Raw genomic sequence first — 14,873 nt, 5'->3', positions numbered from 1 at the left:
GACAGAGTGGGAAATCACCTGCCCCCTTTTCGGTTTGCGGACCTATGAGGGAGAGAACTGCATGACTGGATTCTGGCGACCCACGTTCCCTCGCACTTCTGTCTTCCACCTTGCTAGACTCCCAGAACACATTCATCTCTCAATTCAATTCCAACGCACTTAGACGTGGGACATACATTTAGTATTTGTTCTTAACCCACTTCATTTACCGATAAACGTTAATTTTATACCATTAAGATACTATTTTTTAAAATCTGCGATTATTCCATCCCCTACAATGCGGAAACTATGACTCCTAGAGATAAAACGAATAGGGCCTTCTTTACAGGATATTTAATGTAGTTCAATTTTGTACCAGGAAACATTTTCTCTAGAAGCCGTGGTTCGAAGCTCTTCAAGGAAAAAGTTAAAAAGCTGAACTTTAAACGGCACCCGACACCAGCGCTAATATCCCACAGGAGGGGATTTTTAATTTACTGTTCATGATAGTCCATCCCAATAGTATTCAAAAATTTACCACTACACGAATTTTTCCCGTAATTTTGCTTCGTTGACTGGACTGATAGTACAGTGCAAGAGTTCAAACTCGACTCAATGTAAACCAGATTATTACAATCTTAGTGCAGAACATACATTAAACATTAAATAGTACTAAAAAGGTGGCCAAGAGTGCGTATAAATGGTAGCGTGGTTAAACACGGTATACATACACAGATACTTCCATGGAGCCTCAATCGGCGACGTCATTAACCCACGAGGATGACTTCCAAAACTGTCCTTCGCCACACAAACAAGGTAGAAGAATATGAACCGAGGAAGAGAAAACACTCACTTTACGAGCAGGAGCAACGAAGCCAGCAGGCTCCGTATTCTCTCGCCATCGCTAGCAGACATTCCTGGGGCTGTGCATTTTCTGTGTCTCGTAAAACGATTGAATTGTTTAATCACGACACGCAAACACTGTCTACCAAAATTGCCTCGGATCCATCAAGAAAACAAGAGACGAAAGAAGTTGGTTCTATTTCATGCAGCTGACTGAAGACGACATCCGCCTTCCCCACACCAAAAATAAAATAAAATGAAATAAAATAAAAGTAAAAATAAAAAACAGCATAGGTTGCATTGCATCAAGTATGAAATTCAAAATTCATTTAACAGAAAATACATAGAATATAATTTTTAAATAATAAAGTAACCGGGGCTAAAGGTGTAATGGTGCATACATCCAATCAGTTGATCTAGATCTGTTAGGAACTAGACAAGAAAAAATACATTGAGATACCTTAAAACATTTATTCCACAGGTAGGTTGTATTTCACCGTGAAATTACCCGTATACGTACAATGCACAAGAAAGGAAGAGTTATCTCCCAGAAAACCAGTCTATTAAACGTTTTACTTCACACTATTAAAGCAATTTACCAACGAATTTACTGCTATTAATTTCGTCGCATTATATAAATGCGTATAGGAAAATCAAAGAAATCTTTTAAGAAGAGAGAAGAAATGCCATGTAGATAAAGAGCTCAGATAGCAACCCAATGCTAAGGAATGAAGGAACAGCTGAAAGATGGACTGTATAAAGGCAAGAATTAGTATTATGTATGTAAGAACAGTATTATGGCGCTTCAGTCTGGAACCGCGCGACCACTACGGTCGCAGGTTCGAATCCTGCCTCGGGCATGGATGTGTGTGATGTCCTTAGGTTAGTTAGGTTTAAGTAGTTCTAAGTTCTAGGGGACTGATGACCTCAGATGTTAAGTCCCATAGCGCTCAGAGCCATTTTTTTGAACAGTATTATGGAATGAGGAGAGGAAGTGGATGATGTCAGATGGGGAACGCGATTCATCTAGAAACGTTTGAAGGAACTCTGTAAGAGCACCTGGAATAGAAGAAACTTCCACAGAATTATTAAGATCCTTGTGCGAAACAACCATGACAGAACGGTTCCACTTGGTATGCAGTGCATAACTTGAAACACAGGAACCAAATACCTCAGACTTCAAGACGACTATAATTCTGGGACCAAAGAACTCGGGCGCCGAAAAACGTATTACCGAGCCATAGTGTAATAAGTCACAATTGCAATACATTACACTAATTATCAAAAGACGAATGGCACTCATGGTAGAAGCTGACTTAGGGACACGCCAGGTAAACCTACGATTTATCCTGCAAGAAAGCCCTTGAGTGCGAGGTGGCAGAAGGTCAGTGATGTTCACGGCATTTGACGCTCCATATATTGTCTACCATGCAACCACAATACTGACTGCTCATGGCAACAGGAGGCGGGACTGGAGGTATCCAATGTTGAGCACAAAATGAGGCTGCCGAGCGTAGCTGAACTGTTTAGTCGACAAGCAATTCTTAACAGTCGTACAGTGCTAGTGGTGTTGATACAAAGCAGAGCAATGACAACGATAAGGAAAGCAAACGTAGCATTCTATCTACAACAACAGTTGCCGAAGTTGACGTTTCGTCAGAAAGGAGCATAAGGAATTTCGCAGAGTGAAGAAGAAGTGGCAGGTATACCAGCGTTTCTGCAAGATGAGTCAGTGGAGTGTGTGCTGTCGTATACGCTCGACTGTGCGGACAATGTATATGAGTAGTACAATGATGACGATACGTTCTTAACAAGTGAAAGTGATATTGAAACAGGTGTCGAGCCATATCGTTCACCACCCTTGTCGGACAGGGAGCCACAAATCTCGTCTCCAGTGAACTGCAGTAAAGGACAATAATTGTCTAAGGAGCAGGTACTAAACATAATTACATACATGGAAGATCATCCGCAGTGTAGTATAGAAACAGTTATTAACAGATTTAGAATTAGTCCGCTGCAATATGACCGTGTAGTGCATAAGAGAATTGCGGATATTCAGGGGAAGACAAGGTGCACTTGTTACAAAAACTGGTGTTTGCACGTTTCAAGTTTACAGGATGTGCATGATAGTCACCTACTATGTTATGCACCACAAAATGGCGCATGACTTAGATTACAGCGATTTCAATGGAAACAGTGGATGGCTGCACAACTTCAAACAGTGCTACAGAATTGGAACATGTAAGATAAAGAAATTTCAAACAAAACGTGAACTTGACGATGCACACCAAACTGCGGAGTCGGGCCGAAAATTTGTAAATGAGATAAAGAAACTTATCCCATCGTTCAGTAAGGAATTTGTTTTCGACTCTGATATATCGGAGTTTTAAGAGGAAATGCATATGAAATGAACCCTGGAAATTAGAGGTACCAAGAGAGTTGCATCAAGATCAACTAACATCAATACCTTAACGCATTCGTATACAATTACGCCGATTGTTAATATGCATGGTAAATTGGCTGGCAAGTTATTTATTATGCTGTGAGAGGTTTAAGGTGCTCTGCCCCTACGTTTGCGTAATCTTGCAAGGGCGGTAGTGAATATTTACGTCACAGCAACCAAGAGTGCTAAAATTGATGTAAGAGAACTACAACTATGGTATGACCACTGCTTTTGGCCAATAGCTGGTCAAATTAACTTGCGTTTACTTGATTCCTCGTCTGCGTATGAAAATCATACTCCTATCCCTCCTGAAAAATGTGTGTTGCAATTCACATCATCTGGAACCACTGGACAAATTCAGCCTCTGGATGTTTGTTTTTTCTGTGCCTGTAAAACATATTATCGCCCTACCTGCAGCTACGCCTTCGATAGTCGGTTAGTCGGTTTCACGATAAGCTCCACGGTAGACTGTTTCGCCTTTGGTAGCATGCCATCACATTGTAACAGTATTCATCGCCTCGTTACACCAATATGATTCTATATGCATTCTTTAGGAGTGGATATCTAGGTGAACGTCCTGCACAGTTTGTAACCCTCAAGCAGTTCGCCTTCGATCTTGATAGTGCGAACATTTGAGATCACTGTGGCAGTCCATTTTTCATTCTGTGATCATGGTGCAAGTGAATGGTTTGTTTTGAGCATTTCTTGACTGCCGACGAAGTACATTTTGTGAAGTGTAATACACACGTCCCATAGAAGGTTGATTTTTGCACCTCCCGGACACTCATTTTCTGTCGCCCTCCTGATGCACATGGTAAGTTATCAGCAGTTAATATTTTTCCTGTCATAACTGTTAACACAACACTTTCAAAGGAGCCTTACTAAAGAATGAACGTGCGAAGGTATTCCTTGTTAGAGAAAAGATTGAAGAACGCCGAAGTCACATTTAAACGGAGTCTGTTACTTTAAAAAAAAAAAAAAGCTTTAGACACTGTTGGTTGGAACATACCTTTCTGGAATTCTCTTAGTTATAATTGTCAAAATAAAGGGATCAATAATATATATACAGCTTGTATAGACCAGACTACAATCATAAGCGTCGAAGGACATGAAAGAAAGGCAGTAGTGAAAGAAGGGCGTGAGATAAGGCTGTAGCCTATCCATCACGTTATTCAGTAAGCGCTCTGAACAAGCAGTAAAGAAACCTGAGGACATATTTGGAAAGGGAAGACAACTATCCGACTAAGTAAGATATGGAGTACATTATAGCTGTAATAGGGCATTTATATTAACTTTTACACTTTATGTACACTATTCAAAGATCAGATGAAGGTAACTATTTTCACCGAAACCGGTCATCGTAAATAGAGGTTTTTCAAATGTGATCTTTGCTGAAAAGATGACTTCCTTCAAGTTAAAGGTAAGAGCATTGTTACTCTGTCAGAGACCGAAAACGACTTGGAGGATCTGTCGAACAGGGTGTATAATGTCTTGAAAGGAGTTTGTAAGACGAATATCAACAAAAATAGCATAAAAGAAACGAAGTGCAGTGAATTATATCAGACAACAAAACAATATAAGCTTTTGAAATGTGGTGCTACGGAAGAGTGCTGAATATTAGAGAGATAGATAGAATATCCAGTGAAGAGGCCCTGAACCAAATTGGGGACGACAGATTTTTTGTGGAATAACTTGACTAAAAGAAGGAATAGGATGGTTGAAATTATCCTGAGGCGTCAAGAAATAATTAAAGTTTGTAATGGAGGGAAGTGTAGAGGGCAAAAACTGTAGAGTGAGAAGTAGGCTCTACTACAGCAGGCATGTTGAAATGGGTGGAAATGGCAGTAGTTAAAAAGAGGTAGAGAGACCTGGACATTTGCGGAATGCAACACAGGGAAGTTTCAAACTTGTGTGGAGAGCTGCTTAAAGCCAGAGAAGACCAGAAGACAACAACACCAAAAATCTGACGCTTAAAAGGTACCAAATACCTGTTTCATGTATTTAAGATTGAGCTGTATGCAGAAAGATGTTCTCGTATAGTTATAAAAATGTTCTTATGGTGTTATGAAGCTCACGAACAAATACAAGTGTGCGCATTATAAACTTAACAACACTGAATGTTCACATGGTGTGGAAAGATAACAGATCATTTTTATGTACTGTGATTTTGGTACTAAAAATAACGCTGTATTATAAGTAACTCTTCTTTAATAAATGTATTTCCACTAACTGTTCCTGTGAAGCTAGTATTAAAACCAATGGAACGGTTAGCAGCAACAGATGTAAGTAATAACCTCAATGGGACTTGTACCTCGTAACACAACAGTTTAGTTCGCCGTTCTCCCATTCTGCTTTAAATTTGGAATTCTTTCCCTGGATCATGGATCATACGAAGCATCTGTTGGAACATTCACGTCGCCAGCACCAAGAATTACAATATATATTCGTAAACTTGTACCAGTATCATATTTATAACGCTCTCCCCTGTGACGGAACTGTGAGCGCGAATAAAGAATTTGATTATTAGTAAAAGAGTTAACTAATGTTTCATTTATGAACCAAAAGTTATCTGCGATGTAACTTTTTTTTATTCGTCTTGAATCTAACGAAGTGACCTAACTTTCTGAGCTCTAACCGGAATGCGCTGTATTCATAAGAGAAATATTAAATATAACCCACGGTACAGATGTTCCTTTAGGGAATTTTTTGACCAGTATTCATACAGCATTTTCATCCACTTTCCAAGAAACAGACTTAACTCACATGTAAATCTGTTCACCATTATAGAATTATTTCAAAAGAGAGGCAAAATGCATGTCACAGTTACTGTATTTTGGCATCAGAGTTCGAGCATTGCAGTAATGACTCACTGAAAGTCACCATGGGCATCTGAACATGTACAAAATTGTTATCGTTGATTTCTGACGTGGCGAAACGATCCAAAGTTTTAAGATATGCGCAAGAGACTGCCCGGGTACTTGGCTAACACGTTCATTGACCCCGACAGCTTATTGCGTTTATGGAGTTATTCAGTGTCATGTTTTCCAGAAACCGACATTTATTCACGCTGTTAAAGTGAATTTTATTTCACACTTGCAGAAATGAGTTTCAGCGTGCTGCTGCAGCAAGCTCTCTCCAGAATTCCACAACTGCCCTTCGCCTTGGTTGTGGATAAATGGCGCTGGGATGTTTTCCGAGGTGTCATTTCTCCCGAAACTTATAACCACGACTGGTGGCACCTCAGGAAGAAATACCTAGGCATTACTCCGCCTGTCCCAAGATCAGAGGCTGATTTTGACCCTGGTGCGAAGTATCACATTGCAAATAACGTACCTTACATCAGGTTAGTATATTTCTTCGATATATACTAGTATCACCAATGCTCAATAACATGCAGTTGTCCTGAATTTCACTTTTTTAATTTAATATTATTCCAACATTTTCTTTTAAGGCGTCAGAGTAATAATGTGCTGTTCGCAGCAGTTACTGAATGTTACTAGTATACCAATGTGACTCTTTAGCGTCCCTTATTGCATTACCTGGCATGTATTAGTTTACAGGTCCAATGTCTTCACGATCGCGAAACTCGGTTTTGTTCTAGACAACGAAACTAGTCCCGAGTATTTATGGACTGCTAGTGTATACCCACAGCTGACAGTGAATATTATCTTACGGCATCAAGTCGCGTGTCACTGAAAACAGGAAAAGACACAGGCTACACGTCAGTTATTATCAAAAGCTTATAAGGCGTATACCTATTCAGATGATTATTTTTTTTCGCGTACCTAGATTGGGAGGATACTACATAGCATTGTACACGCGAGGTCGCTACTCAGACGCCTACTGTTTGTCCAGCGTAAGGTTTGTAGATATTGACAGTTGCTCATCGTTAGTATCTGCGTGGAAACGTCATTCACATTCGACGATACATCGCTGTATGCTTCACCAGTTAGTGTATCATGTTCATGTGCTGTGCTGAGTTCCTGGCTTCTTCCGTGGAGTGGATGTGCCACGAAGTATGCGCTGTCTAACAAATACACTGTGACAGCGAGAATTGTCCGTAGAGTGAACACTGCATCGAATTCACGTAGGGCAAATAAAAGACTAAAGTTCCAAACTTGTTCGGCCAGAAGACTACAAATAATTGCCCTTTGTCTAGCTACCAAGAGCAATGATTATAGATTTGATATACCCGAAGCTGCGCCTCCGATGCTGAGCGGACGGTATGCCTCGCAGCCACCTGAAGGACTTGACTTCCATCTCAAGCACGTTGCTATTCTGCAAAACCTCCGCTTCACCTCATCGGGAAAACCGAGGAACACCGGGGAGGAAGTTTGGCACTTCAATATTGCAAATTCCAGTAGCGCTTCCAGTGAAGCCACAGGTTAATTTGGCTTTACATTTGTGCCGCGCAAGTCGTGGGTGGTGGGCGGTACACTGTGTACCCGTATTATTTTTATTTTTCCCAACCCTTTCGATTCGCGGATGGTAAGTGTGAAGAAAGACAGACCGTAGCCTCTAGTTTTAGTACCTCGGTCATTACGCGGTATGTGTACTGGGTGAAGACGTATGTTCCTTGTATCATTTTGTAAAGTGGGCTCTAGAAATTGTCTTTCTTGTAACATATCCATATACTGTTTGTTGAGCATTTCAGTGCCACTCTCAATTTTCTTGAACAAACCCATAACGAGAGATTAACTTCTCTAAGAATTTTTTCTGTGTCTACCATTAATGAAACTCGGCAAGGACCCAACACTGACAAATAGCACTCAAGAATTGGCTGAACTTTGGTCTTAGAAAAGACGATTATCGTGCACGATCTATTCTACCTTAGGATTCTTCCAATAAACAATCTGGTACTTACCTGGTTTTATTTGTTGGCTTAATGGTAGTCTGAGTATGATGATTGTCTCCGGATTTTCTTGTACTGTGAAATTCGAAACTTTCCAAGATCGTAAGAATTCGATGAATCACTAATTACGAAATGATAAATGTTCAAACTTTTAGCTTCTGTATTCTCAAATGTTTCAAACAACTGTTCGATAAAATAACTACAATGTGTTCCTATGAGCATCAAATTCCAATCAAACATGAACTGTCTTCTCTTTACAAACTACTTGACACTATAGCTCTTCCAACTACTCTTACCATCAAGCGAGAAAGAAGAGCCAATAGATTTGTAGGCGAGGAATATAATTATTTACATAGCTCGTGGAGATATAATTTAAATTAACTTATGTGTATTCTTTACGTAGAGATTAATATAATTTATTGGAAATGTTGTAAATAACTTTATAAAATACACAGTTATATTTCTATTCATATCAAATTATGCGGTAATACACAAAATGTAACATTTTCATACCAATGCTTTTTTTTGTATGAAGTAATCATCTTAGAAATGAAATTAACGATACACACCGGTATCATTGAGTTAATAATGGTCATTTGGGTTCATTACACGACACAGTCAGACAACATTTAGATTCAGCTGCCACAGCAGCTCCAACCTAAGAGTCCCTCTCCATTTCGCCAAAAGTTTCTAAGAAGCCCATATCTCTGTACACAGCTGTGCCGCGTGTGAACAGCCTCGAAGGGATAGAGACGCTATCTACTAATTAATTTATATGTAGGGCTATTCAGCTGAGCCTTTCAACTCCAATATTTCTAGAACCGCTCATGACGCTGTAATTCATTTTTCAACTAAGTAAATTAGAAGATAGTCCTTTCTAAACGATGTTTAATCTACTGTCATAGCTGTGTTAATTACTTAGGTACCAGTGACAAATCTGATTTTTCAACTGGGACAGTTGAAATAGTAAGTTTGCGGAAGTCACATGGAATTCTCTGGGTCAGTTATGATGCGACGTCCGGACAGGTGCTTTCTTCAACGAAACTTCTTTTCCGATGAAGCAACCTATACATACCGTGGCATACTGAATGTAAAAAAATACGCATTATTGGGCCGCTGCGAATACCCACTATCTGAGGCAGGTTGAACGTCAGAGACAGTAAAGTGCAAACGCTTGGCGTTGGTTGTTTCAAAGTGCGTAACTGATCTTTACTTCACTAAAGAAACTGTAACGGTTAACAGACGTGCATTATCTGTTACTGAAAGAGTAACGACTCGTCTAGAAAGGTAACCACTTGAAATAGACAGATGTATGTGGCACAAGCACGGTGGGTTCCCGATTCACTTGTCGGTTGTGAGGAGGTAAGTGCTCATCCAGATCTTCCTGGTCCCTGAAAAGAACATGAAAGCGGTATCTGTTGCTCTGCACGTTTTACCTTGTTTAACGCCTCTCCTCTGTGGTAACGTAAAAGATGAAGTCTATGCACAAGCCCCGATCACCGACGAGGATTTATTTTATAACGATTGATGTAATATTATAATGTAACATCTCACCTCGAAATGAAATTAGTATAAATGGGCTTCTTCATGAAAAGTTATAATTTAACCATCTGTACACCTTAGTTCCTTGTTTTACAATCTATTCAATTAGATATTCACGTTTTGTCAATGCTCTGGAAGGAACAGGAGAAGAACGGTTATCGTAGTTATCTGTTGAATTATCCTTACAGTGTACGTCCTTTGCCTTCCAGTGCAACCATACGTAGCCAGTTACTATTAGTATCAGTTTTAAACTGAAGTTTTTTCAATTACTTCGAATTTGTAATTAGACTCTTAGCTGCGTCAAGCTCGATCACCCCGTTATGTGACCTCGAAAGTTCTGTATGGTAATAACATATTCTGAGTAAGAGAGTTATTTTCTTCGTGTTAAGAACACATAGGGTCTATATCATAAATTCTAAACATTCTAATATCTCAGAAACTACTTATTCTGGTTTCGGAGAGTGAAACTCGGTTAAATTCGTCTGCTTGAGATCTGCATTCCAATTTGCAGAAAATTCTTTAGTTCCGTTAGAAACAGCCAAGTTGATATCGTCATCTCTGTAATAAAAACAGAGGTAACTATCACAGGCCAACCAAAAAATATCCAGAAGGAATGAATATATCGATGTACGAAAGCAATTCTTAACGATTATAACCAGCGACATATCACATCGACGTTTTTTTTCGTAACTGCCACTATGCAGTTTATTTCTTTTTTCATTGTAAAGAGCCTTGGAAGAGAATTTCAACGATAAGCAGTGACTTAATTCAGATAGAGTTCGTGTATTTACTAATTCACTCGAAACCAGGGCTCTGCAGTTGTAACGACTGAACAATTTACTCGTGAAGTTACTAAGGATCTTCACTTACAGTACAAAAAGTGGATATAGTTTTCGTTTATGGCGAATATCGCTTAACTATTAAATCAGTATTTCGGTGTATGCTAAAATGTATCCTAATCGTTACAAGCTGCCCCTGATCTGAATTTGCAAACACAGTAAAAAAATCAAGAGACTGGAAGTGCGAATAATAAAAATCCGCCAACGAAAACGAATGAAAACTGACGACGGAAATACACGTAATATTTTAGCAGCGGGAAAGCACAATCCACATATCACTACAAGGCATCTTGAATGTTTAAGTGAAGGTCAGGCATAGGAGTGTTCTGCGAATACGACATTCCATCCTTATCACTTTCCGCCCTACCAACAGCTTCATGCTAGTGACGTGCAAAATAGGTTAGAATTCTCCGAAAAGGGTTTGTGAAAACTGTTAAGTTATGAGCAGTTTCTGTGCAAGAGTCCGTTTACGGATGAGGCATCGTTTGCAAACAATCTTTGCAGAATGCGCTACTGGTTAAGTAAACAATCCACGCTAGCTGATAGAAGTGTATAGTCAACGATCTTGGCTTATCATCTTGTGGTGTGGGCTTTTCAAGAATCACATCGTTGATCCCTGTTCTATTTATGGAACTCTAAAGAGCTGGCGCAGTTTTTGAAAGACATCCCAATGGTCATGAAGCACGTCTTATAGTACCAACGTGACGAATGTGCTGCACATTCTCAGACTTAATAGAATATACAAAGATCGTGTGATCGGTCGTTAGGGAAGCCACAATAGTCTGCATGCTCACGAGACTTCAAACCTCTGGACTTTTACCTGTGGAGAAAATTAGAACGAGAGGTCTACAAGGAAACACCGATGACTCCCGAACACATGAAGTGCCCTGTAGCAAGGGTTTGTGTAACAAAATGTCCAGATGAAATTATACATGTTGTATTGTGTGTATGGAATCGTTTCATTACATGTATTAGTTTTAAAGGTCAAGATTTGTGACTTTTATAAAAATAAAAACGCACACTGTCCCTGAGTTACGTGTTTACATACATTTGCTACAGTAGGCAGATATTTGTGGAATCTCTTAGTCGGATGTCAGAACAGTACTTATATGAATGAGTGGTGTCTGTTCTTTCAGACATGTCCGAAAGAACAGACACGACGCATTCGTCTAATTGATACGCTTAGCTGGGCAATGGATCCACCTTCTTCAGTGCGGATGCACAAATACGTCCAATCTCCTGTGGGAATCTCTGAGTAGCGAACATGGAGTTAATGAACGGGAATTGCGGATAAGTGGCGTGGCGTGCCGAGATGGTCCACACAGTGGCGATAACGCTGTGTGCCGATGGCGCAGTGATTATCGAAATTGAACAGTAAGCAGTAGATCCCTGGTTCGAATCTCGCTCCAGTACACATTTTCACTCGTCACCCTTGATTCCGTGTAATGTCCAGCTGCAGCTGAGGGTAACCTAAAATCCACGTCTAACTGCGCACAATCATTTTTTGCAACACAAAAGAGTCACAGCTAGTCTATTGTTTGCCGGAGAACAAACTATCGATACTGCTCTCAACAGTAAGACACCTCGAAAACTTCACTAAGTTGTTTAAATCAAATGGTGGAGAATATTTCCGCAAATAAGTTATTTACAAGACAACAGTCGACTTCCCCATTCTAGTGACTTCCACGTGTTCCCAAAACTGCAGACGACAGTCAGAGTCGTTATGGTGATAAACGTGCTGAGGGATAATCGCAACTTTCCTGCACGTGCCAACAGATACTGGAAACGTATTAATCTAACTCAAATTAAGTACATCAAGTTGATTCGACAATATAGCACTTCATAAATAATTTCTGTGTAATGAACCTTGATTTTTCTGATTACCCTCGTAAAACATGTGAATGGATGTGAGTGGAATGGAAATTCTAGACTCATATGTTAATTCGTATAAAACTTTAATGAATGACACGTTGTCATGTTTCCAGATACTTTCTAAGTGGTATATTGCAAGTGCAGCTGTTTAAAGGGATGTGTCAGCACGCTATATATGGGGCGGTTACTGACAAACCATTACCATTCCCTCTTCATCAGTGTGACATATATGGATCAAAGCGCAGTGGAGCAGCATTATGGTAAGACGAAGTTCTTCCTGATGCTGTAAACTGTGAAATCATTCTTTTCGTAATTTCATTATTCGAGTGATAAAAATTACAGAATATTTACATATCTTGAATAAACTCATTTTAAGGTACCTGTTCAGTCTCATTTCACTATAATTTCGTTAGTTCAATCAGTTTTAGTTTGTAAATTCACCTTTAATAACTATGTCTTTAAAACAAAAGCTAGAAGCAAGTTTGTGTCACAGCTGATTGCATCATAAAGAATTGTCACACAGAAGTACTTCATTTCATTTGAAAATATTGTTGATGCTTTTAGTGACAAAAATTTTTGCACACTCCAACAGGCGCATGCTCAAACTCGGCAGAAGTCGCCCATGGCCAGAAGCTTTGAAAATACTTACTGGATCAAAACACTATGATGTTCAGCCACTTCTGGAGTATTATGCACCATTAACAGCTTGGTTAAAACAGCAAATCGAGAAATATAATATCACAGTAGGGTGGGAACATGAAGAACCTGCCGCTAGTTAATACTGCTAAATACTACGTGTGGTAGTTATGGTAAGATGTAGATGTAGTCAACTGAAAGCGAGACAGGTGGGAGAACAGTAAGTACAGATTTTATTATTTAAAAAGTAATCACCATAACTGTTAATCCATTATTCCCACTGTGGCATAAGATGGTAAATTCCTTCATAGAAAAATGTTTCCGATTGCCTATGGAACCAAGATTGTACACTGGCATGCGCATTTTCGTTCGAAGCAATTCGACGACCACAAATGTTTATTTTACTGACTCCAAAAATTTGTAAAAACACATGTATGATGGATGTGTGATGGCTTCGCAGCGAAACTTCTTTAGAGTAGTGGAAACAACCTGCCAAAACAGTGGCCGCCCATATATTGTCAAGGTTATTGCTAGTACCCTGCAGAGTTTACGCTGAGAAGCCGCCACAAATCCTCTATACAATCCCGATTTCTACCCATGCCATTTCCACGTTTTTGGTACCCTGAAGGAGGAAATTCGTGTCCGTCGACTTACATCAGGTGAAGAGCTGCACTTAGGCAACGGCAATTATATTTCCATGAAGGTACTGGGCGTTTTGTCTCGCAGTGGGCTCGATATATTAACAGTTATGGCGATACCTTTTGGAATAAGAAATAGTTTACTATACTTACGTTTTCCATCCGTTTCGTTTGTATTTGACTGAACTTTATATATAAAGAGAAGATAAATGTTGAATCTAAGTGTGAATTTTAATGCTCAAAATGTTGCATTTAATGTGTAACTAAACAGATTACATCATACACTTCAGATGCCAAATGATTACGTTTCGTCAACTAATAATTCATATTCAAGTTATTTTAACCATAATCAATCCAGCATTTTCGATGTTTATCTTGTAGTTACCAAAAATTAAATTCAAGTAATGCTAAATGTCACATTCATGTATCTGAAGTAGTGTGTAATTCAGTAATTATAATCTTAGCAACACTTCTCCTCATCACGATCATCTTATGTAACTGTGTGTGCAGTAAGTAAATAGATATTATAGGAAAATAGGAACACTTAGAAACCCTCACCTTACAACATAATCAGAGTATTCTGATTTTAAATTTTCTGTGATGAGGAAAGTTACAATTGTAATAAGATTGCTTTCTGATACGTCAGAAAAACCTTAAACTGACATCATTAACCTCAATGTTGCTATAGAGTAGTTAGGAAAGACGTACATTCAATAGAGAAAAACTAAGTTTTTTCCTCAACTGTAAGCGTGCTTACACAAAGTGAACAGCGCTTACAATTCTTTGCCGTTAGTATTAGTATGTAAAAATAGTAAAATGACTTAGAGGATTAAGGCAAATAATTGAAATTTTTTGTGTTAATCTGTTTACATTTAATCATGTCTCTGGCAAAATAGTGGATATGATATTCAATGTTTTAATCAGTATACAAGAAATGTAACATTATCCATCTAATTCATACACAATAAATGTGGCATATGAAATGAATTACGAGTTTTAATGCAGACACTCCAAATGGTCATCTACACAAGTTTATATGATCTCTGAAATAAATTACATGTAGCTACAGAAAGCAGAATGTATCTTGCTATATGAAATGCATGTCCTTGATCTACAAACTCCACAAGTAACTTTACATACCATTAGGGAGAATATTTTGTACCATTACTGGACATTTCCTCTTCCACTCGTAAATGGAACTAAGGAAAAATAATTGTGTGATTTCCAAG

General features: G+C 38.9%; 1 protein-coding gene across 1 annotated transcript in view; it reads left to right on the top strand.

Moving 5' to 3' along the window:
* LOC124556619 (angiotensin-converting enzyme-like) overlaps window positions 1-13,854 on the top strand; it is a 178,641-nt gene extending 164,787 nt beyond the window's left edge. The window contains exons 7-9 of the mRNA XM_047130586.1: window positions 6,365-6,608; window positions 12,484-12,630; window positions 12,963-13,854. Coding sequence (XP_046986542.1) covers window positions 6,365-6,608; window positions 12,484-12,630; window positions 12,963-13,149 — 578 coding nt within the window. The 3' untranslated portion in view covers window positions 13,150-13,854. The remainder of the gene's footprint in view (window positions 1-6,364; window positions 6,609-12,483; window positions 12,631-12,962) is intronic.
* The last annotated feature ends 1,019 nt before the right edge of the window (window positions 13,855-14,873 follow it).

The sequence above is a fragment of the Schistocerca americana genome, chromosome X, assembly GCF_021461395.2.
Source record: "Schistocerca americana isolate TAMUIC-IGC-003095 chromosome X, iqSchAmer2.1, whole genome shotgun sequence".
NCBI lineage: Eukaryota > Metazoa > Arthropoda > Insecta > Orthoptera > Acrididae > Schistocerca > Schistocerca americana.
Note: the sequence above shows the minus strand (reverse complement) of the source record. Positions and strands in the feature narration are given on the sequence as shown.